Source organism: Haplochromis burtoni, unplaced genomic scaffold, assembly GCF_018398535.1.
Source record: "Haplochromis burtoni strain Fernald_Lab_line unplaced genomic scaffold, NCSU_Asbu1 Contig_30, whole genome shotgun sequence".
NCBI classification, from domain to species: Eukaryota; Metazoa; Chordata; class Actinopteri; order Cichliformes; family Cichlidae; genus Haplochromis; species Haplochromis burtoni.
In genome coordinates this window covers 2,863,089-2,887,439 of record NW_024582391.1, presented here as the reverse complement: position 1 = coordinate 2,887,439, position 24,351 = coordinate 2,863,089, and the positions used below count along the sequence as shown (strand labels likewise).

At 41.8% G+C, this 24,351-nt stretch overlaps 2 protein-coding genes across 4 annotated transcripts; one reads left to right on the top strand and one right to left on the bottom strand.

Annotated features, from left to right (window-relative positions):
* Positions 1 to 1,891: 1,891 nt before the first annotated feature.
* Positions 1,892 to 9,110, bottom strand: map3k8 (mitogen-activated protein kinase kinase kinase 8). 2 transcript variants are annotated; one of them, XM_005918462.3, is made up of 8 exons: positions 8,980 to 9,110; positions 8,006 to 8,368; positions 7,711 to 7,881; positions 6,062 to 6,323; positions 5,214 to 5,320; positions 4,166 to 4,318; positions 2,763 to 3,009; positions 1,892 to 2,671 (listed from the first exon to the last, which is right to left on the bottom strand). In XM_005918462.3, the coding sequence occupies exons 2-8, from the start codon at positions 8,366 to 8,368 to the stop codon at positions 2,547 to 2,549; spliced, it is 1,428 nt and encodes a 475-aa protein (XP_005918524.1). In that variant the 5' UTR covers positions 8,980 to 9,110; the 3' UTR covers positions 1,892 to 2,546. The 2 variants fall into 2 exon arrangements, with proteins under 2 accessions (XP_005918524.1, XP_005918525.1); XM_005918463.3 differs by having other exon boundaries at positions 8,976 to 9,102.
* Positions 9,111 to 9,472: 362 nt separating this feature from the next.
* Positions 9,473 to 22,837, top strand: LOC102305747 (mitochondrial poly(A) polymerase). 2 transcript variants are annotated; one of them, XM_014332446.2, is made up of 9 exons: positions 9,473 to 9,680; positions 10,408 to 10,574; positions 10,671 to 10,904; positions 11,001 to 11,225; positions 12,853 to 13,064; positions 14,189 to 14,415; positions 16,827 to 16,919; positions 17,017 to 17,090; positions 19,808 to 22,833. In XM_014332446.2, exons 1-9 carry the CDS (start codon positions 9,500 to 9,502, stop codon positions 20,150 to 20,152), a joined length of 1,758 nt encoding a protein of 585 aa, XP_014187932.1. In that variant the 5' UTR covers positions 9,473 to 9,499; the 3' UTR covers positions 20,153 to 22,833. The 2 variants fall into 2 exon arrangements, with proteins under 2 accessions (XP_014187932.1, XP_014187933.1); XM_014332447.2 differs by lacking the exon at positions 9,473 to 9,680 and having other exon boundaries at positions 10,371 to 10,574; positions 19,808 to 22,837.
* Positions 22,838 to 24,351: the final 1,514 nt, after the last annotated feature.

The following is a 24,351-nucleotide window of genomic DNA, read 5'->3' as shown; positions in this document are numbered from 1 at the left end:
TCGTCAGAATTTTTTCTCAAGTAAGAATATTACTCAAGTAACAGTTAAAAGCACAGTGTAGTAAAATTACTCCTAAAAGTTATTTTTTCTAAAACGTTACAAGTAAATGTAGCTACGTAAATGTAATCAGTTACTACCCTTCTCTGCACGTGGGTTATGTGTTCTTATGCTGATGTCATTATTCGAAACTTTGCTAACGTCATGAAGAATCTATGGCAGAAGAGAGGGAAGTGTTTGTTAGAGCCCATTTAAACTCTGTTGTATAATCAGAATCTAGGTTTCACTGGTAAATGGGTTGTCTTACCCCAAAAAGCCAAATAGAAAAGTTGCAACAGAATTACATTCATGATTCCAGTAGACCACCTTGATATCTGAACTAATTACAGTGATCTAAGGATATATGTCATTGGATGTTAAATGTTTCATTGTATCATTTGTTGCATCTCTGATGAAATGCTTGTGTTTTTTCTGCACATTATTTGCATTTTTCCATTAGTACAGATGTAACATACAGGTAACATTCAGGTATCAAATGTTGGCGCTAACAGTCATGATTTTAATAAACTGATTCTCAGTAATGCCTCCCGTCTGTTGCTCATTCTAAAAAAAACTGTCAGCCCAGCGCCAGGAGCTCCTGCAGACGTGGGAGTGGTGACGGTTAACGGTTGTAAGAAAAAGAAAGTAGAGGCAGTCAGCTGACTGAATGTGAAACATACTGACATACTCAAGTTTTGAATTTCATTCACCTTTCCAGGAATCTCCCTTAGTGAGTTCAAAAATGAATAGCAGCTAACTAGTTATGGCTGCAGTGACATATACACAGACAATTTGGGATTTTTGAGTTCATTGCATTTATTGCAGAATGACATTTTGAAAACTCTTGGTAATTTCTACACTTAATACTAAAGAAAACAGAAGTAAATTATTGTTGCTTTCAGCAGAAACACACACTCGCAAAGTGCCCAAAATGCTGAGTTTATCTTATTTAATTACATGTAAATTTTGTTTCATAATTACAATGTAAAATATTAAATTCAGTGGAATCTGGTCTGGTTTATATATTTTTGATTTGCACTGATCACATTTTCCTTTATGATGAATTATTAAATTAAATAATTCTTTGATTTGACAAATTTCAGTTGCATTTTACTTAAAATGACTGCTTCATGTTCATTGAGGGTGCATAATGTTTTTGTTTTAGCGAGGCATGAAATATGGGCTTTCTCTGAGAGTTGGGAACTCAAAAGAGAAGTGAAGCTGCATCCAAGCCTTATATCACCAAGCAATGCAAAGCAATACATTGGTGTAAAGCACGCTGCCACTCGAACAGCGGAGATGTGTTCTCTGGAGTGATGAATCGTACTTCTTCATCTGGCAATCCAACCTGGGTTTGGCCTGGATTTGGCAATTGCCAGGAGAACACCAAGTGTAGAGTTTGGTGGAGGGGAATAATGGTGTTGGGTTGTTTTTAAGGAGTTGGGCTCAGTCCCTTACTTCCAGTGAAAGGAACTATTAATACTTCAGCATACTGAGACATTTTGGAGAATTTCCCAACTTTGTGGGAACAGTTTGGGGATGGCTGCTTCCTGTTCCAACATGACTGTTTCAGTGCACACAGCAAGCTCCATAAAGACATGTATGAGAAGGGTTGGTGTGGAAGAACTTGACTGGTCTGCACAGAGTCCTGACCTCAATTTTGGTCCAGACTGAAAAGGCTGGACTAGTATTGCACATATTGTTGAATGTTTAACTGTATAATTTATTGCATGTTTGTGAAACATAGTGATATACTCAAGTTTTCAGTTTCCTTTCCAGGAATCTCCCCAAGCAATTTCAAAAACGAATAGCTGCTAAAGCTAAGGCTGCAGTGACATACACACAGACCATAGGATTTTTGAGTTTATTGCATTTATTGCAGAATGACACTTAAAAAACTCTGGGTAACTTTTACACTTATTACAAAAGAAAACAGAAATAAATCACTTGCTTTTTTTTCCTTTCAGTATAAAGCAGCGCATGCTTCATCTCAGTGGATGTACAGAACATAAAACAAAATCACTCATCGCATTCATTCCACAGAAGCTTCATTTTGCAAAGCACAGTGTTGCCAAGAATATTCCACAGGAATTAACAGGAGGACGTTCGAAAAGAACTACACATCATACATGTTTACACACATACTTTAAGACACAGCTTACACTTTAAGTAACTCAAATGATACAATAACTTTTTTCAGAAGGTTTTAGGAGAAAAGAAAACAGCGTGCATCTATCACCATGAACCCAAACTGAAATAAAGTACAAACATCCCACAAAAGAAGTGTGGGAAATTATATGTAGAGTATAATGCTTATTTATTCACAATGCATCCAAACACTGTCCTGCAGCGTTTTCTATTTCAGGCCGAACTGGACCCATTCATTCCAAGTCACACTTGCTGTTTTACATCATTACGAGTCATGTTGGCTATAGCTGTCCACGAGTCTCAGCCATTTATGTGGCTTTAAGAACAGTTCAGCCTTATAAATGGTGTTGTCTGGTCATTTGTTAGCCATACTCTGAGGAAGGCGGTCCCGTCACCAGTTTAGAGTAACCCGACAAGGCCCCTAGGTCAATGTAAAGCGAGCCCTTCCTCCTGATGTGTCCAGAACCTTCAGAGTACAGAGAGGATTCTGCAGAGAAGACGAGGTACATGTTAACGTTAAGTAGCCAGCTTATTATTAATAACAAAGAACAAACTGAGCTCGGCACTAAAGGCTTTACCCTGCGTGGTGTCGTGGTGCTGGCTCTGCTGCCGTAGCAAGGTGTGGGTGGCCTCTTCCAGGGCCGAGTCAAGACTCCAGCAACGCGGCTGATCCTCTCTAGGAGGGTTGATGGCGTCATCCTTTAGTAGCTCAGATGCCGAGCTCCGCAGCGCAGGGTTCCTCTCTAGGGCTCGCTCCAGGAAGGACCGCATAACTGGGCTGCAGTCCTCTGCAATGTCCTCCATAGGAGGGGCCTGCTTGTGGATCTGTTTGGAGACAGATAATACAAGACAGTCATTAAAGAAGAGAAAAACAAAGCTAGTACTTCCAAATAACTCAAGAAAAAAACAGCTATGCAGAACCGAAGCTGCCCTTTTTTTTTTCAGTGGCCATGTGAGCAGTGGTTTGTAAAAGCAGTATGGTTACAATAAACAGGAACAAGGAGCAGCTGCAAAGCTCAGCCCGTACAAGTGACTTGGCCCTGTAATGCTACTTCTCCATGACGGCAGTTTCAAGTGGAAGTGAGTAAACGGCCAGAGCAAAGAAGCTGATAATCATTTTAAAAACAGAAATGGGACTAGCTAAAATGGAAAGAGCCCATGTAATGGAACGCTTTTAGACGAAACAGTGCTGAATGACTAAATAAGCCACAGGTCACCCACTGCAAACATCCTCTTTATCGCCTGGCAATCTTGACTGCGAAGGGCGTGAGCATGTTGTGTGCGGTAACTGTGTCACTATTTGACTCGCAGGATACTAACAACACAGGACTGTCTCTGCTGAGGCATGTAACAGAGGCATATGTCTCCAATGGTAATTGGTAACCAAGGAGGATTTATACCTGCAGCTAGGAAAGAGCAACATTAACACTAAAGGACTTGTTTTTCCTAATTGTCTCTTTCCTTTTAGGTCTGTGTTGGCCCAACATACTCAGTGCTTTCATGCTATTCAGTGTGCACCAGCCACTGAGGTGCAGGTAGCATACAGTGGGGTTGTTGTTGTTTTTTAAGAACAATTTTAGGAAAAAAGAAAAATCAAGAAATGAAAACAAACAAAAACAAAATTAAGTGATGTACTAATTTGCTGTGTAATAACTATTTCATGGGAAACCTTTCACAGTTTATCTACAAACTGATTTACTATCATGCAATCTAGCATTAAGCATAAAGGTCAGCTCATGCTGATGGGAAAGTACTTGGTCATAAATCAGAGCACTGAAACTTAAGAGATACCGACGTTCCCAAATAAGGCAAACATCAGCATCCAACTTTAGGGTCATCAGACGTCTCTGGTGCGCAAATTCAAACATGCCCTTTTCCTCCCAATATCACAAATTCATCCTGTGAGGACCACAAATATCTGCACCAACCATTCTGGTTGCGTTCATTTCCCTATGATGTGATTTTCATGTGCAGTACTTACAATGTACAGGTAGGATGGATATGCAGTGCGTGGGTATCTCCTGACCCAGGGAGGACTACCGGTCTGCATGTGAATGATGGTGGTGCCCAGGCTGTAGATGTCTGTCTTGGTGCTGTGTCCTCGACACAGAACCAACTCTGGACTCATATACATCTGAAAGAAAGACGGGGGATGTTTAGTGGGTGACTTTTAACATGGCTGCAGATCAGAATGGCAGAGAGAGAGAGAGAGAAACAAGTTCCCTTTTTATTCAGTGCGACAGTCAAATTCTCCGTGTCAGCGAGACACAACAAACAGGAAGTGACCTGTTGTTAGTGTAAAAGGGGTTTTCTGCCTGCAACCAAACAAGCAACCTGCAGACCCACGCTGCGCATGAAAAAAGGTAAGGGAAGTGCAGAAGTGTGTTGGCCTTTGGAGGGTGAAAGGTAAACACACCAGAGTTCATCTCTTTGTGTCTTTCTGCTGGAAATTCCAGCTTGCACTCCCATGTTCATGTAACCCTGAGCAGCCCAGCATATTTACAGGCTGTGCCTGTAAATACGCACAGGCTGTGCCTCTCTTATTATTACTCCTGGGTGTCTGCCCTGGGACTTTCCACAAGCACTTGAGAGGCCCGGGGGTGCATGTACACAGAACTATATAGACTGTCACACAAGCCTGGGAAAGCAAGGACCAGTGGGTGAGAAGGTGTGTGCAAAATCTTCATCCTAAAAAACAAAACAACTTAAAGAGCTGAAAGCCCTGAGCATCAGCAAGCTATTAATAGTGGCTGTGAGGCCAATGAGTGCACTGACTGCTCTAAATTAATGCTTGCCAGTCACTGACTCTGTAATCATTTTGGAAAAGCACACAAGTGCTGACAAGTCGTGGGACTAATTTGCTAAAATCCCTAGGGAAGTCTAGTGTGAGTCACGTGTCAACACACGCTCCAGATCAGCAAAAGAAAAGCAAGCATTGATCGGAGAGAGCAATTACTCAAAACAGAAGGCCCGCATTCATTACAGGGCTACACTTACATCTTTTAAGGCGGAGCGGCTTATTTCCTTACCTCTGTTCCTCTCAGATCTCTGGGAATGTATACATCATCTGTCATCTGCACTGTCAGCCCAAAGTCCACTAGGACTGCTTTGTCTGACATCAGGACAATGTTGCTGGCTGTGGAGAGATGAAAAGGAAGGAGGTGTGATTCAAGTTGGTGCTTGAACTGATAAGATTTCAGTTTCAGGTCCACTGAGTCTGTATTGATCTTAAGCATGAAAACGATAAGTAGGTCACAGGCTTTGACAAAGGAAATTGCCACGAAGAGACTCATCCTTGTCCCTAAAATGTCACCAAGGTTTAATTACATATTTTGACTGCAGGCAGGAAATGCTAAGAACCACAGCTTGTCAGAGGGCCTGAATGGTCATTTTAATAAGTCACTTGCCTCTCTGGACCATAATTGTAACCCTGACTGAGCATGAGAAGCAGGCTGGAATTTCCAGACTGCCAGCGAGCCTTTAAGCAGTGAGGCTGACAGACAGCTCTGCAGAATGCTTTGATCCCAGCAGCACTGCTGTGGTTCCTCAGCTGAGCTCCACCTGCAGTAACCAGGGCGTATTTGTCTGATCTGTCATGATAGCTACCAGTCACTGTGACCAGGCTACCTTTGAAGAATTACTGAAAAAGCATTAGTCAATCTATCAGATTCCTATGATCTGCTTGGTTTGTGGCTGTTCACTGATTCATTCTTTTCAGCGAATTGGGTTATTTACAAGAGCAATATCCGTCTGTGGCTTGAATTTGACGCATAGAAGATACAAACTGTAATTGCATAATTTCCTGTAACCTATGTACTTGTTCAATACCATGGAGCACATCCATCAAGAGTAAGTGACACACATCTTTTATGCTTACGTTTGATGTCATGGTGAATGACGTTGTGTGAGTGCAGGTACTCCAAGCCCCGCAGGACTTGCTTGGTCACCCAGATGATTTCGAACTCTCTCATCGGTCCGCAGCTGTCCAGTTTCTCCAGCACAGAGCCGCCTTCGCCGGCCTCCATGAACAGGTGGATGCTCTGGTTCCAGAGCAGAACGCCGTACAGCTCGGCGATGTTCTCATGGCGAAAGCGGGCCTGAAACTCTACATCAGCGGCTTTGAAGTTCTCCATGGGGATCTAGCGAGGGAGATAAGACGCATGATCACAAATAGCCCACCGTTTTGGGAAACATGTTCATCTTATTTCTTGGAGTGAGTTAAAAGGCTCGGTGACACCATTGCATTTGACTGTTAAATATGAAGCCAATGAGCTAAATGAGACATCCTGGGGACTGCTGGCCAAATGGATCCGTGTTTGCTTACAGTGACAACAAACTGACTTTTCACATTTTGCATTTTTATTGGCAAGGGTGGCTTTATTTAACAGTGCACAGAGGATTTATCAGTTATTGGTAGAGCTAGCTAGCTCGGGAAAATGCATACTTAGATCTGTCCATATATTTTCTTCCACTTCTGTATTGTGGTTTATCTGGAGCCTATCCCAACTCTACACAGAAAGGCCCCAGCCGGCCGGTGGATTTGAACCCAGGAATCCACAGTGCTAACCACCACACAGTGTGAGAGCAAAATGTGCTACTTACATATAAAATGCTGAAGTTTTGGACCCTGCCTCAAGTGGCGATTTAAGGAACTACAATTAATGGTTCATTTTTATTATAATTATTGTTTTTTTTACCCTGACAGCCTAATCGGGTAGTTCAGCTCAGTTAGTTCTGCAAATAAAATATACATTTAATAAATACTTCACAAGGACACTGACTCTTTCTGTATTTAACAGATTAGCTGACATAGTAATAGATATAGATACTGTTATCCTGTTTTTTGTGCTTTAAGAAATCTATTGTTATTAGTTTGTCAGTGATAATTTTAAAGTTGTTTCTTTAAAGAAATAATTTCTCAGTAATTATTATCTGATGATGGCATTGTTTTAAGCAGATAAGGACATCCTAACTCCAAGCCCTTATTGCAAACTATTTCCAGTAAATCCTTCACAGCAGCGTGAAAAAAACAGCACTGTGTCAACATAGTATTCTGACGATAACACCTGACTAGAGAGGAAAGTACTCCTTCCTCATTTGTCAATATTTTCCATACAACAGCGTAAGCACGCTGCCTCCCTCCCTCCTCTTTCTCAAGCATAGATCTGCCCAGATAGAAGCAGCATGTGTGGTTTTTACATGTGTCTTTAATGAATCTGACCCTGTCACAAACATCCAGAGGAGCTGTGGGAAGTTATTGTTGAAATTCCAGTCTTACATTAATCCCAGCCCATGTTGTAAGTTTGTTACAAGAACAAATAGTTCTTCGTTCAGCAACCCTGTTCCTCTTTCACTCAGTAAACATAGCAAATGTCACGCTGGCACCAACAATCTTTGTACAAACAGAGGAGTAATTGGACTGTGAACAAGCAGTATTTGGCAGGTTAAATATTTGGCACGCAGGTCAAGAGCTGTCGAGAAGTCAAGCACAGGCGGGATTTCTAGTCACCGATCAGGAAGACTCACCAGTTTGCAGGCCATTCTCTTCCTGGTGGTGGTGTCCTGAGCCAAGTGGACTTTCCCAAATGAGCCCTTAGGCACGAGGCCAGACCCATGATTCTTGTAGGTCAATTTCCATGGAAACAGGAGAACGTCCATGTTAATCTGGTAGCGGCCTTTTTTCACAGCCATGTCCTTCTATTTGTTTTTAGGAAGGAAAAAAAAGAAAGAAAATTATGCAAGTTTTTCTAGGCTGACCACATCAACTAAACATTCAGGTTGTGTTGAAGATTTAAAAAAGAAAAAACAACAAGATTCTCACCTTATTTAGGAGGACTCCCATTTCCTCTGGCAGGTTTGGCAAGGCTGCCGTCTGCATGCTGGACAGGAGGTTGACAAAGGACAGGACCTCTGTCACAGTCCCATATCGAACTCCATTAGCGTAGTCCTTCTGCTCACTCCCCAAAACCACCACCTCCCCTGCCTCCTCATTCTCATCCATCTCCTCCTGGGAAAGTCCTTCTTCGTCTTCTAACGACAAGATTTCTTCTTCCTCCTCTTCCTCGAGCCGATATAGAGTCTCTGCAGCGTTAATAATGTCCTCTAAATTCATGTGAGTCAAGAGCAGTTCTATTCCCGAGTCATATTTGTAATCCATGTTAATGCTCCGTTTGTCCAGCTCCATCTAAAATCAAACATCAGGAGGTCAGTGTGGGGACTGTTTCCGTGCTGACTTGAATTGTATAAGCAAGCGGATCGTTCATGACTGGGAAGTTTCACGTGGGGAGCAGGACGTGCAGTGAAACTACACTTAAGAAGTGAAGCTTTGATACAGCTGGCTGAACACACAGCTGGGAGGGGCTTCACAGGGCTGTTTTCCAAGCAAAAGAAGGGAGTTTCGCAGTAAAGCTGGGAAGCCCCCCCAGGAAAGCTTGAACCTTATTATACATTTATAAAACAACAACTGCCCATTATTATAACTATTATTAGCATTATGATGCTGCGATAAAGAGTTCAGCTCACATTATTCGATGCAAATCATACACATGTGCATTAATGCAAACCCCATGCAACATTTGAAATAAATACATAAAAAATAAACCGTATTACGATCCAAACATGCAAACTTAGAATAGGTGCCTAGAAAAATAAAACAAACAAACAAACAAACAAAAAACAGTAGCTGTAGAACTATAACTAGCTATCTGCCAAATATTCCGCTGCTTAAAGAAAAATAGAGTTTCGCTGAATAACAGGAGTTACTTCTTTGAGTGACAGAAACCACGCGTTACCTGCCTTATGAAATTGAGTCGGAAGCTTAAGCGCACCGTCGTGTCTTCATTGCGGCGCCCCGCAGACTGTCTGATGTATGAAGCTTCGTGGATTGTGTTTAGAACGAAGTAAACACAGGAAGTGTGGCGTGGCTGTGGAGGTGGAGTACCTCTTTAGTGTCAGCTGCCAGCAGCTCTCTCTCGCTGTCTTTGTAGGTTTCGTTTTCCCTTTTCTTGTTTCCTCAAATGAAAAAACACAACAAAAAAATAAAAAATAAAAAATAAAAAAAACGAAAAGCTTTCAGGACTGTTGGGTGCTTTCCTATCGGGAGACGTGTCTCGTTTAATGTACGATGCATAATATATCACCAACACTGAAGCTTATTCGTAGTAAATAAAATAAAAACAAATTTCAATTCAATTTCAAATTTGATACCTTTAAAAGACGTTACAGAGTCAGCCCAAAGAAATCGGATGATAGTTTTTTAAACACTAGAAAGTGTCTTTTCTGGTATCTCTAGGTTGCCGTAGACAGGACCAGCCGCATGCGCATTTGCGCTTCATTCCGAAAAACAATGGCGTCCTCCTTTGCTGTGTGCAGGTTACATATGAGAGGAAGGGCCAGCCTGGCGAAGTGCCTACAGAAAACCGACGCGTTTCTTCACAGAAGTATAGGAACAGACGTCGTTATTGCCCGAGCTGAGGCCACTCGAAGTGACGAAAGTGGTTAGTAATTAAGCCTAGAAAAGAAGCTGGCCTTTAGGCTAGCCTTAATACACCGCCGTGTGATGTCGAGTGTGCACCATTCCAAACTCCCCTGAGAAACGTTATATTTTTGTTGGTGAAGGCCGTAACTATGATTGCGTTGTGCGTTTTACACAATATGTGACCTGTAAGAAATCACTGGGTCATACGTAAAATTCGGCACTGTGGCTGTTAACGATAACAACGCGATAACTCTTTTACGGCTAAAATTTTATTATATAGAACTTGTACCTGTCATTTGTGGGACTTGTATATTTACATAGAAAGCCCCACTGTAAAACTGACAGTTTTGTAAATGAGGTTTGTTGACATGTTCTGGGACAATTGAACAATGAAAACTAGAACTTAACCGACGATACATCACATTTTTTGCATTTTATTATCAATTTGGTGCATCCCAGTCTTTGAACGTTTATCAGTGCAAAACTGACGTGACACACCACAGAATTATTGCCTGCTGTCACCGGTAAATGTCATATTATTTCCCAGTAAGCTGATATCACTCACCCAAGTTGAAACTAATGTTAGGCCCATATATTTGTGCACCCCCAACCCGTCCCAAAGGTCTTATACAGCTAATATTGTCCCGTCTGTCTGTTAACAACAGTGTGCTTATTACACAGTTTTAAATGTCTTACTCTCAGAGAAAAAAACTTGACTTGTTGGATGGCTTCTTCTCTGTTGTCAGATGAAAAGAATGGAAGGAAGTCTCTGCACACTCTCCACATGGAGAGACAAGAACAAGCAGAGAGGTCCGTTCTCATCAGCTGTCAGTCCAGTACCAATGAGAAAAAGTTCCTCAAGTATTTATCAAAACATGGAGAAATCAATAAATACTTCTTTTATGAAAGCTATGTGAGTAAAAGACCAACCTCTTCTGATAAGCAAGTACTGCTACCTCACCACCCTGTTGGAATTATGTTACAATTATGATATTGTGTAATTCTCCAGGGAGTGTATGCTGTAGTGGAGTTTGCCAACCAGGAAAGTGTTACGTCTTTACTTGAAGGGGTGGCAATTCCTGGTGGCAGCCACGAATCCGCAGTGCCTTTCAAATCCAGACTGTTGTCACTCAGAAACCTCGGCTCAGTGGACTCATCAAACCAACTGTCAGGCCGGCAGTGCCAACCTCAGACCACTATTCCCATCAATGAGCTAATAAAGAGACTTTCCAGAGAAGAGAGTGTACGTTGACTTATCACATCAAAAGTTATACTTACATTTTAAGTCTTGTTTGAAGTTGATTGATTTGGATGTTTCCCATTTCCTGGTTTCCCTCAGATAGACAAGCAGATAAGCTCCTTGACTGAAGCCTATCAACTCACAGAGGAGAACAGCAGGCTGCGTTTCCTCGTCTGTTCCCTGCTCAAGGATATTGCTACCGCTTATTTTCCAGAATGCACCATCAAACCCTTTGGCTCATCAGTGAATGGCTTTGGAAAGCTTGGCTGTGACCTGGACATGTTGCTGGATCTGGACAGCATCACTGGACGCAATGTGAAACTGGTAATGAGGCTTTCTAGGTTTCTTTAGAAAATATTAGATTTATTGGCAAACAGTTTGCAGTGATTTCCTTGTGAGTTGTGAGGTAGCTTTCCTTTTAAGCATTTTATCTGCATCTAAACTAACTACTCCTTTGGTTTGTTTTGTTGTCTCTGACACAAAAAAAGGCATATGAAAGAACCACGTTCTTCTTTTGCTTCTTTCGGCTCCCTTTGGGGGTCGACACAGCAGATCATCCGCTTCTTTGTGACCTTAACGTCCTCCTCTGTCATCCATGAATCCTGTCTGTGGTCTTTCTCTTTTTCTGTTGACTTTGTCTCTAAAATGCTTAATCATAGCTGTCTCTCTGATGTACTCATTTCTAATATATTGAAAATCTTAGCATCACCATCTCCACCACCTGTAAGCTCTGCCTTCTGTGTTTATTGTCAGTGCTACTGTCTTCAAGCCACACATAGATGGTTTCACGACCCGCTCATAAACCTTCCCTTTCAGTCTTGCTTTCTTACTGTCATAAGTCGCCCCTGACACTCATTTCCACCCACTCACCCTGCCTGTACTCTGCTCTTCACCTCTCTTGTTCACTTTCCATTGCTTTGAATGCTTGGCTGCAGGCATTTGCACTTGTCTACCTTCACCGTTATAGGAAATTAGGTTAGTATTTTTAGACTTTTTTAAGTGCCTCTGCCAGCAATTGCGGATTTTCCACCACAATCACATATGAACCAATTTCATTTTATTATCCAGTGGCACTGAGGGAGCAATAAAACATGTGACAGAGTTATCAAACTTATTTAAGTTAATGGGCAACATGCTGTCCAAGTTGATCTCAAATGAGCTAGACCAGTAAACCCATTAAATAGCGGCATATAAAAAAATTCCCGTGAAGCACTTTTTGAAGTATATTCATATAATGAAACATCACAGATGGCTCATAAAAAGTAGGAGCAATTTGAAAAATATGCCGCAGTTTATCCTCTTTATGGTTGTTTTTATTCCAGAAGAATGCTTCTGTGCAGCAGGGGTTCTTGTTGTGTAGGTCTTACTTAGAAATGCATCCAGTGGCCTGCATTGAACCCTTTTGCAGGGTATGTTTGGCTCATGGCACATATGTTTGAAACCACCTATACATGTATATAAAAATTGCCCTCACATATTGATTTATCTCCTGATATCACCCCACAGCGACGCACTACCCAGAAATCCTTTGCATAAAACCAAACAAAGTGGTGCAAAAGTGGTTGCTTCTTTCTTTTTGCCATCTGCTAGATCCCCACTATCTCCAAACTAAAAATGCTGATGTGTTGGTCTGACTTTCAGACAGCTGATGTGCATGTGTCTGTCTTTAGTTTGTTTGAAAGCTATGAATGCACTTGCAGTAATGTAACGGTTAACTGGCAGCTCAACTAGAATGACCACAGATATCAACTTGACATAGAAGAGAGTCACCCTGAAACATGTATTAGGTGAATATTTTATTTACATGTCATAAGACAGAAAGGTGTGGAGATACTATAGGATCAAATGGAAAATAACCACTGTATGCCTCATGGTTTCTTAGGACAAAACAATTGAAAAATTAAAGTGTAAATATATCTGTTATTCTGTATATTCCTCCCTGTGTGTGCAGCCTAAGTCAGGCCTCTCCCTGGAGTACCAGATGAAGCGGGCCAATTCAGAGCGAGCCGTTACTCAGAGCATCCTGTCTGTGATCGGGGAGTGCGTCGACCAGTTTGGGCCCGGCTGCGTGGGGGTACAGAAAATTCTCAACGCACGGTGCCCTCTGGTCCGTTTCGCCCACCAGCCGTCTGGCTTTCAGTGTGACCTCACAGCCAACAACAGGTACTCAGTCAGCGCAGATGTTCTGACGTCAGTGGAACGAGTAAAATGTCAGATTTGACTTGGTCACAGTTCTCTTGCTTCACAGTAAATGCTCTTTTTACGTTACCCATAATACCATTTTTGACCACGCTTGCATTATAAAAGCTCCCAGACAGAAACCAGACTCTGGCAGGAAGTGCTACGATGGGTCAGTCTTGCATTTTTCCGCTGTGAAACTGAACACGAAGTGTGGGCTTGTTTGTGTTTCACTTCTTTTCCTTCCAACGTTATTGACTTGTGGTCTCTGCTGGTGTGTGACACAAGTACGCACGCACACACACACACACACACACACACACACACACACACACACACACACACACACACACACACACACACACACCTGCTAACGTACAGAAAACCACTCTGCAGTTTCTAAGGAAATGGAGTTGAACCAGCATCTGTGGGTGGCTGTGAGAGGGGGGACTTTTCTTAAATCGTGCTCACAGATCATTGAAGCATAGCACCTTCCTGCCTGAGGTGTGAATGCGTGCATTCAAGAAAAACAGACGAACAGCAGCCGAGTCAGCTGAATGCTGCTCTCCAGCGGTACATTTAGTTTCTCTGACCTGTAATGGTCGGCCCTTGCACCATTTCTCTGAACTGTTAATGCTGTTAACACATCTCCAAGTTCTATATTTAAGGCAAAATGCAGGCATTTTATAATTGAACATAGTGTCATTTATTTTCAAAAGCCATTCCATATTACTAAATTTCCATTTGAAATCTCCAAAATCAGACAGTGAAAGGTACATAACAGCCCGCCTGGAGTTTGCCAGAAATCAGCTAAAGGACTCTCAGATCTCTGACTCTCTGGCCTGAATACCGAGCGTCATGTCTGGAGTAAACAAAAGTAGTCAAAATCACCCCTACAGTGAAGCACGATGGTGGCTGCATCATTGTGGGAATGTTTCCCAGCATCAGGAACTGGGATACTCATCTGGGTCCAAGGAGGGATGAATGCAGAAATACACAGACACATCCTTGATGATAACCTACTCTAGCGCTCCGAACCTCAGATTGTGAAAACTGCATCTATCTGGATGCACCGTATGCTCAGATGTCACTCTTTGTGTTCTCCACAGGGTGGCGATGAAGAGCACAGAGTTGCTCTACCTGTATGGAGAGCTGGACCCTCGGGTGCGCAGCCTGGTGTTCACTGTACGCTGCTGGGCCCGAGCTCACGGAGTCACCAGCAGCATCCCCGGGGCCTGGATCACCAACTTCTCCCTCACTGTCATGGTGCTGTTCTTCCTGCAGAAGAGGACTCCTCCCATCATCCCCACACTGGACCACCTGCGGGACCTCGCAGGTACCATCCAGCACTCACACAGCGGACCTCTGAGAATTTGTTAATAAGTTTCAAAGTTTCAGTAGTGTTTTAGTTAATAACATTAAGAGTTTTGCTTTTTTCTATTCTTAACAATCACTCTAAGTGTAGCATTTCACAGCCCAACACAACAGTCTCGTTCTTCATGCTTCAAAAACAGTGTACTTTCCAATCTTAAGCAAACACGCGTTCACTAGAAAACATTTTTCTTATTTAAGTGTCAGGCAAAAAACAAGAAGTTCATAAATTAATAATGCCTTTTTTTTCTTCACACGTTGCTTACTAACTGTTCCCTAAAATATAAATGCAACCACCGAGTACACTAGTGGCAGTGTGGGGTGGGGGTTTTCTCTGTACAGCTGTAGTCACACTCACAAATATACCTTGGTCAATTAGTTACTTAGAAATGAAAAATGTCATAAATGATTCAACAAAAACTTTTGGTGTTAAGGAAGTTAGATTTTCAGTGTAAGATACCTGCTTTGAGGACAGTCCCAGTGCACGTGTGAAAAGGTTCCAATTAACTGAGTCAGAGTAAAATTCACGCAGCAGGCAGGAGGTGAACAAAGTAAGAGCAGCTGTCCCCACTCCATGAATATTGTGTTTCCTGGCAAATAAAGGCAAGAAAAGCACCAAATTGTAAAATTTTGCTGAATTCAGGAAGCAAATAACACATTTTGGAAGTAACAAGAATTCTCATTTACAGCTGGTTGGGGTGATTTTCTCTGGGAAAGCAAGGGGAAAGTCTTTTCTGTCTGTAACCATGTTTAAGCACCTCTGGACACTTTGAGCTTTATTTGTTTATAGAAATACATACATGGAATCTCCAGTTAAATTGGATGAAAACAGCTTGAAAAATTCACTGACTTCATTCACGGACGTTGTACTTCTAGCACCATTTTTGCTGTCATGGAATTCCGGATCCTTCTCTCATAACATCTCCAGTGACTATTTGTTCACCTCTAATGAACCATCTATTTACAAAAGAAGTGATGAACAACACGAGATGTTGTTGAAACAACTGCAGTTTAAACAGTGTCTTTTAAATGACATCAAACAATTCAAACGATTTTTTCTTTCCACACGTTTTTATGCCTTTGTAGTAATCCGGGCATCCACTCACCACTGAGGGTCCTAATATCTTTATTGCAGCTTTCACACTCGTGAAGCCACCCAGTGGTCTAGATTGGACCTTTTGAACTTGTGGGGGGATAATTAATGGTGTCCTGTTACTGCTGCTTTCAGTGACTGAGGTGTGTGTTGGATTCTGCAGCATGCAGACCCATTGCTTTCCGGGCCTCTTCTCCCATGGCAGAGGCCCCCTCGGCCTGGCAGGGACCAGCAGCTGCCTTTGCAAGATGTGCTAAAACACTTGCGTTTTCCAGGTCATAGACAAAGCCCAGTTATCTGCTAATGTATGTATTCTTTAGCAGACAGGGCACAACCATATCACAATCAAGTTGATCTGGTAAACCAAGCTTGATGACTTGTTAAGTATTGGTCCACCTGCTATGCCCACTTCAGATAAAGAGAGGCGTTGTCCTTGTGGGGTCCTCAGCCTGAGCATAGGTGCCATTGCCATGCAGCATAATTGTGTTCAATGCACCTTTGCTGTGTCCATGACTTTCAAATTTAACTGTAGCCAAGAGCAGCATTTCAATGTCAGGTGTGACCCTGCAACACTGAGTACAACACACATCCTTCATCTACAGCCCTGGAGACTGTTCACTTGTTTTATTTAATACTCAGCATCCTGGGAAAGCCTTCCAGCCATCCATCTTATTACCATGTATATATGTGTTAGGAATGTTTAACCCAGTGTCCTTTTCTAATAGAACTGCCGTCACACCAATCTGCCCGCAAGTCCACTCGCCTCCCTCTGCCCCTCTTTCTGTCACCTTGGCTGCCTGATAATTGCCTTCCAAAAGCAATCTAACCTCACCTCCTCCCCTCCTCTCCTTCCTCTTCCTCCTCGGCACACCATTTAGCGCGGACTCTATCACACAGAGTGCTTACAGGACAATAAAAGGCCCATCACTCTGGGAAGGTCAATGACCCACCTCCTCTAGACACACACACACACATGTGCGCTTCCAGGCAGTTATTTAAACAGCAGTATAACACACTAACACACACACACACACACATACCAGCCTCATGGTGGTGAAGGAGACTCGACAAGGGCACAGTTAAAGATGTAAACCAGCCAAGGAAGGACATGATACATGCTGTCTTTGTTCTTTTTTTGTTTATCACGTGCGCCTGCTCTCCCCTTGCTTTCTTGTTTTCTGGCCACGAGCGCGTGACTCCATCCATCTGTGTGTTGTTTATGGCTGTCGCAGGCGTGTAAAGGCAGACGTTTTACCTTGTATCCCTGCTCTCGTCTCCACAAGGCCCCGGGGACAAGAGCGTGATTGAGGGGAACGACTGCACATTTGTCAGTGACTTCAACAAGATCCAGCTTCAGAGCAACACAGAGACGCTAGGTGAGCACAAGAGACCGCCCCCCCACAGTTTGATATGTCGGTGACATTTGTGTTAGCGGGCTTTTGTGCTAATTCCAGTTTTCTATCTTTGGTTTAGAGCAACTGCTGGGTGAGTTCTTCGAGTTCTACGCCACCTTCCCATTCAGCCGGATGTCCATAAATATCAGAAAGGTGAGCATGATTATCCAGAACTGCCTCAGGTTTGGTGCCAGTTGAAGGGAGATTCAACTGGCACCACAGATTTTCTGCTGTGTGGTCTGTGTGGTCTTATAGAGAGTGGATATGACATGGTCATCTGGGAGAACAAGCCCCGCCTCCTGATGTTTAAACCTCTTGTCTGGGAGGGGCAGACAAAGATCCATCTTTGTCTGCCCCAATGGCCAGTGATTAGCAGGCATAACAGATCCATGTATATGTCCACTTCTGAGAGCTGGAAAAAAACCCCCCCCATATTCTACAAAGAGAAAAGTATCATAAGCATCATTTTGTGCTGCAAACAAGCTGATTTTTGAGTTGCTTAGGAAGTTCTACTCATGTTGTATCAGTCAGTACAAAGGATTTCTCCCTCTGCTAATGAAATAATAATGAGACCAACAATCGCTTCCTGTGCTTTTTTTTCTCTCCATGCCAACTGCATGAATAAATAAATAGATATCCCGAAAATTCCTCACATTCAAAAGGGAGCAAATGTGAATTAAGTGGGAGCTCCAGTTTAAAATCTAAAATCGGCAACGAGCAGCCAAAGCTACAGCAAAACTTTTAGACTGACAAACGCTTGTAAAACATTTCGGACAAGGCAAATAGCCCTCTACTTCAAAGCTGCCATTTAGACTTCAAATCAAGTTTTCTAAACACACTGAGGCTCCTGTCTAAAGGAACGTTTGAACGGAGCTGGACTGTTAAACTGAAAAACAGCCGCGATGGCTCCGAGTGTTCTGATATACTGTCAGCATTGCTGCATATGTCGTAAAAAGGCTCAACTGGGGTCCTTCAGTGTGGGCTTGGATTTATTAGTGGATCTGACCTCTGCAGTACTGCATAGTCGTTGCAGAGTTATGGTGGGGCACACACATACATAAACATTTGGCACAACTGTATGCAGGTAGTTTTAACATCGTTTAATTGAGCTGTGCATCCTCGCAGTCATTTATTCCAGTGTTACAGTTTCCGTGATTTTGTCAGTTTCTGATTGTGATGTAAATTCTGTAGCATCTGCCGGGTTTTGGGGTTTTTTTTGTTTTGTTTTAGCAACTGATGCACTACGCATGCATCCATCAGACAGACGGCTATGCTCCTTCAGCAGTCCTCATCTCTACTACTATGCTACAGAGTCCTTCTTTATCTTCTTTCTCAACACAAAAGCATAAAAACCATGTCAGTGGGTAGTTATTACCACAGTAGGAGTGCATTCTCCAAGCAGAGGAGTATCTTAGTGGATAAAATAGATAGTGACAAAGTTTAGCTTTAAGGGCATCATTTGTAGTTATTGCAATACAATAATATTGTGTGTGAAGTATTTTGACAATATCATATCATGTGATGTCGGGGGATTCCCACATCTACATGCTAATGTGACAAAAAATTAATATGGTTTTAAAGTCAGTCCAGTGTCTGTGTTAGTCCAAATCCTCACACCTAAGGAACTGGAATAAAACTTAAAACGCACACAGAGAGAAGTTCAGCCTTCTTTCAACTCTTTCACCCAGCTGAGCTCCGGCAGGGAAATCTGTTGGTAATAAAGACCGTGTTTGCTGGATGGCGTCTTCCCACACACACAGATGACAGCTGTCCTCGTCTCATGTGATTGATGCCGGCCCCACAGGAGCCTGGCGCCCTTGAGCTTTAGATCCCAATTAGGAGGTCTGTCACATTAACTGCAAACAAATGCATATTTGTTCTTTTTATACCCACATTTATCCTGATGTGGCTGTTTATGCCTGCGTAATACTTTCTACTGGCAACCAGGGAACATCCTCGATGGAAGTCACAGTGTTTCATCGTTGGGAGTTTTTGGGGCTAATTTTTCCTCTCTGTCTATACGCGATAGTTAATTAACCTACTGCTTAAAATGTTCAGTGCTGAATAATATGCCTCTTACTCCCTATTACTCTTCCCAGTAGAAATTTTGTTGATAAAGTAGCTCTTCATGCTTTGATGGCACAGTATATGAGATGCAGGGATTTTGCTAGAGCTTAGAGTTTAATGAATCGATACCCGTGGGAAAGAGAGACCCCAGCTTAATAAATGAGACTAATGTGAAGTTTGACATAGCCTCCCTACAGCACAGGAAGCTTTCAGGTAGACTGTGGTTGTGACCCTTGCCTATCGGCTTTCAACAGTGGAGCAACCACCATAAATCTGCTTTACTGTGCTACAATTCACCGCTTCACTCCCCTTTTCTGACTGATGGCTTTATGTTGCCATCTTTAATCCTTCCTGCCCGTCCTTTATCCCCCTGTGCCTTTACTGTCAGGCATTATGCAGGATACAGCATGCAAAGTACCACGGAAGCTTCTTGACTTCCCTCTGACCCACATTTTGATACTTTATTTGATGGCCACGGCATTTGGACAGATACAGACCATATATGTTTTTTTTTTATTTCAGGCTAAGCTAATTTTTTTCCTTCTTTTTTTGGGTAAATTCAAAAAACCCTGCTCATTTCCCCAAGTCAAAAAAGACATGTCCATTTCCCTTCTTTATCTGCTACCCTGCAGAGAGGTGTTCTACTCAGCTATGTGTGCCCCAGATAGAGCAGCAAAGGGCTGAGTCCATGACCAACGAAATTGATGGACCATGACGCACAGGAAACGAAGGTCTACACTTACAGCTGCTGCTGCTCACGAATGTGTTTTCAACCTGCCTTGTCCCCTTCCCTCTCCCTCCAGGGCAAGGAGCAGAACAAACCAGAGGTGGCCCCGCTGCACATCCAGAACCCGTTTGAAACCTCTTTAAACGTCAGCAAGAACGTCAACGCCAGCCAACTCGACCGATTCGTGGCTTTGTGTCAGGAGAGCGCCTGGCTGCTCCAGCAGAGTGAAACCAGCACACCAAGAGGTGGTGGTGCGGGAGGCGAAGGTGCACCCACACCTTGGGGACTCGCTACCCTCCTTCTGCCTTCGCAGGTCGCAGGGATCAAAAGTCGCAAGAAAAGGAGGAGGGAGCCGGCCAGTGAAAGGATCAAGGGCTTGCTAGAATCATTAAAAAATAAAAATCAACTAAAGAAGAGCTAGAAGGACTCTTCCATGTCTCCACTCTCTTGTCAGGACTTCAACCTCCTCAGTGTTGCTTTGTGATGCTTCACTGTGAAGGTGAGAGAAGAGGCTCCAGGAACTAGACTGTAGTTCCAAACATGGACACTGGAGGGTGTTAGTGAGACCTATAAGTGCATATGTTTTGGGACCTGAAATAAGGGAGTCTTGGCCATGTAGGCTGTAGACTTTCCCACTCTGTTGTGATTAAAGACAATACTGTGTAATTCAGTCTGGCCTGATGCTTGTTTCGTAGCTCAGTGTTTAACAGGTTAATTTGATTCATTATCATGTGCATCACTGTTAACAGCATCAGCACAGACACCATCTGTTTACACTTCAGGCTAAATCATTATGCATACAGTTACAATATGGACGGAATAATTAAGGTTTTACTGAAAACTGTATACACTTGTTACACTTATGGAGCCCCAACACGAGTAAAGGCAGCAGAAGTGTAGCAAAATACATCAGAATCATAAATACTAAATAACCATGGAAAGAAATTTCATACTTTTTAAAATTATCATTGTCTGATAAAATAAATTCTAAAATTTCAGTTTTTCCAGGCAGTATGATCTTTTTTTTTTTTTTTTTTTTTGAGACATGAGAAGAGGTGTGTGTGTGTTTGTGTGTGTGTTTTTATCTGAAAATATATCATTTCAAGTGTAATTAAAGCAGCAAAGTGGGACAAAAACTTGACTCTGTTAGAACTGTTACAGAAGTAGTACCATTGGTAGTTGGAGAAAGAATAAACTTTATATAAACAGCTTTTATATCTGATTTTTACAGGTTTAGTGGTAAAAACTATCCGATTTATCTGATACAGAGTTATAACAGTAAAATTTGATCTACTTTGTGTGCTTTTACTGCAAATATTGTATTACAGCTAATAACCCTTGAGTAATAATAGCTCTTCTTCCTATTTACTTTGTAACTGCAGGTAATGCTAAAAAAAGTTCATGCTATTCTTTCTCTAACACTACATAACCAGTAAACACAATTTTGGAACACTTCAACTTTGAGTTGTTACTGAAGTGTACTTTATGTCATTCTGACAGCAACATAAAGCACAACTTTTAGGACAGTATTGTTGTAAGACACCCAGCTTAAATATAAAGGAACCCTCAATTATCACAGTATAACACAAAGTCACTTAAACTTAAGGGATATCAATCTGTTCTGTTAGGAAGCATAACCCACTGTGAATCAGTTTCATCTGCTTTGGTGCAAGTGACAGTGACAACAGGTGCACTCGAGAGGCAACAACAAGGCAATCCCCCAAAAGGGAATGGTTCTGCAAGTGGTGACTACAGACCATTGCTGTCTTCTTATCCCTCCTGACTAATTTTTCTGTTTCTGTTTGGTAATAAGGGCCGTGTTTGCCGGATGGCATCTTCCCACACACACAGATGACAGCTGTCCTTGTCTCATGTGATTGATGAAGTTCTATTAGCAAGACCCGATACCTGTAGTCCATTCAGGTGGAACAGGTATTTTAGTGTGTGAGTGTGAAAAACATACCAAGAGATGGACTGTTGCATAAGGCAAGATGGATTCAAGGTCAACTTGGCAGAACCAGTATCTTCTGCTTTTTGTGAGAAAGAACAGGAAGAGCATCGCCAGATAACTTTGGCCTTTGTTCAATACTGTGATTATCTACGGTTCCCTTCATCTTTTGGAGTGGTTTATACAAGAAGTTCAGGGACAGTTTGATCTCACTTTCATACAGAGAATTTCATAATCAGCAAAAGTTGGGGAACCTGAATCTACTTCCACTTCAGGAAAGCTGTAAGTTAACCAGTTCTTAACCTATAAAAACATAATCCTCTATAAAACTTTTATGTCTTTCTTTCACTTATTTTTTGATTTTACACAACTTGATTTGAAGTGCTAAAAACTGAATTGTAAAACAACTACAAAAATGGGATGCATTTTCCATATGTATAACAGACTACGATGGAACTCTAATATGATATCTTTGCAATTTTGTAGTGATGTGCATTTAGTTGAGTTTTTTCTTGACTTGGGCATTTTCTCAATAGCTATCTACAGTTTTGTGGAAGCTAGCTGGATAAAACATAGTATCTACTGCTGTGAGAGATCACACAGGGAAGCTAAGTAGTATAGTTTATGTATTGATTACAATAACCTGCATTATTTAATAGCTTTAATCAATGACTGTACAGTGATTGCCTTTATTGCTGGTTAGCTTGAATGCTATCAATGGCTGCCATTGATAGCATCAAGCTAGTCAGCTGCAGTAAGCTAAAGTTATGCTAAAACCAAAACATCTGGGAAGTAAAATAATTTGGAGAACATTGAGTGGTTGATCTTTTTTTTTTATCCATCTTGCTAGCAGTTAATGTAATAGATATTTTTAACCAACTAAACAGAGGTTAAAGGATAATAGGTGGCTATATATATTTATTTTTACACTTCGTTTTATCCCACAGAGATCTGATTAAATTGAACAAGTTGTACTTTTTTGTGTTTGGGATGAAATATATAGAGACATGTAATAAAATTTTCAGTTCCTGTGTTTCACATGTTGAATTTTTTTTATTCTGCTATCTTAAGGCAATGAACCTACACAGCTTTTTATGATTTGGTCATCTGTGTTAAGAAGATTGAGTTTATATATAACAAAGTGTGCTATATAAATAAAATCACCATTGTCATTACCACTGGCTTGATTTGGTCAGAGTAATTTCTTTTATTCTATCTGTATCTTTTTCTGTGTGGGAAGAAATTAGCCTTGTTCTTGGGGGTTAGGCTAAAATCCCATCACCCAATGATTAGTGAGGTCCCAGTTTCAAAGTCTGCGGTTGGCTTTGACTGATACCATAGGCTCATATTGTGACTTATTAATGACAAGTTTGGCCCACCCTGAAACATCCCCTGCTTTCTTGTGCATTTTAACTCGAATAGGGGCTATACTTTATTTAAAAAAACATGGAAGTGACGCTGAGTGTTCACTCAGGTCATAGATCACAGGAACTGAAGAGTTGTTTTTCCCATGGGCATTTATATAATCAGACTTTTCTGCACACAATGAAGCTGGCCCTTGCTGGTCATTGGAAAGAAGTAGCTTTGAGCCACTTTAACATTGTCTTCACTTTTGAGATGTGGAATCAGCATCCATACATAGTTAATGGGAAGCACAAAGGTAATAAATTAATGCTAGAAACTAATTTGAAAATGAAAATGAAAAACTATTGGAAAATGTATTTAGAATCTAAATAAATGTAAAGATAAAGTGAAAGACAATACATACCGCTGAAGAATTGCATACATACTTTTAGGCTTTGATTTTAGTTAAGACAGCCAGTGGCAATTTGGGAGTATTTTTTTTTCATACTCGCAGAAAATTCCAAGTTTCACTTTAGTTCTCTCTATATAGCTGTTTATTTAGATAGAAATTATGGTTGCGATTGAACAAAGAATACCACATTTTTCTTAAAACGTTTGTCAAAATTAAAGATTTTAGATGAAAACGGTGGCATAGTGGTGCTAGCGTGGGATGTCCAAGACAGCCCACCAGCTTGGTTCCCCAGTTTACTGGAGCTAAACTCAGCCAGCTCTGTGGTGAGGTCTGCTGAATAGATTGACCTTGATTAAAACCCCACTGACTGATTTGTCATACTAAATATCCAAAAAGAGACATAAAACTTAAACATTTCCTTTGGTTTTCCATTTACAGTGCCACGTCTGCCAATCACATCCCTTGAAATGTTTTCTAAGCTTGAATTGGTAAATGTTATTCACAATTTATATATTTCTTTCTTATTATATAACCTGAGTGTGTGTAAGTGAGTTTGAGGAAAGAGAAAACGCTGTAGGGTGCATGTGTTAGGAGTGCATCTACAGGTTCACATCCTATGAGAGTGCCTGACTGTGTTTGTATATGTGTGTCTCGGGCCCATGGGACAAGGTTGGAGGAGTGGGGAGTGAGTGGCCCACAGCTGTTTTTCTGCTCATTGCCGTCTGAGGTCGGAGGGGTGAGCGGATGGACTTTTAACTACCTCCCCCTCCCCTTCTGCCACCAGTCCACCCTTTTACCATTGGGGGGCACGGGATGGACAGGAGGAAAGGAGCAAAGCTGCTTTGAACTCCACTCATTGTCCCTGCCTCCTCTTTCAAATTCAGCACGCCTCCCTCTCTCTATCTCGGTCATCTGT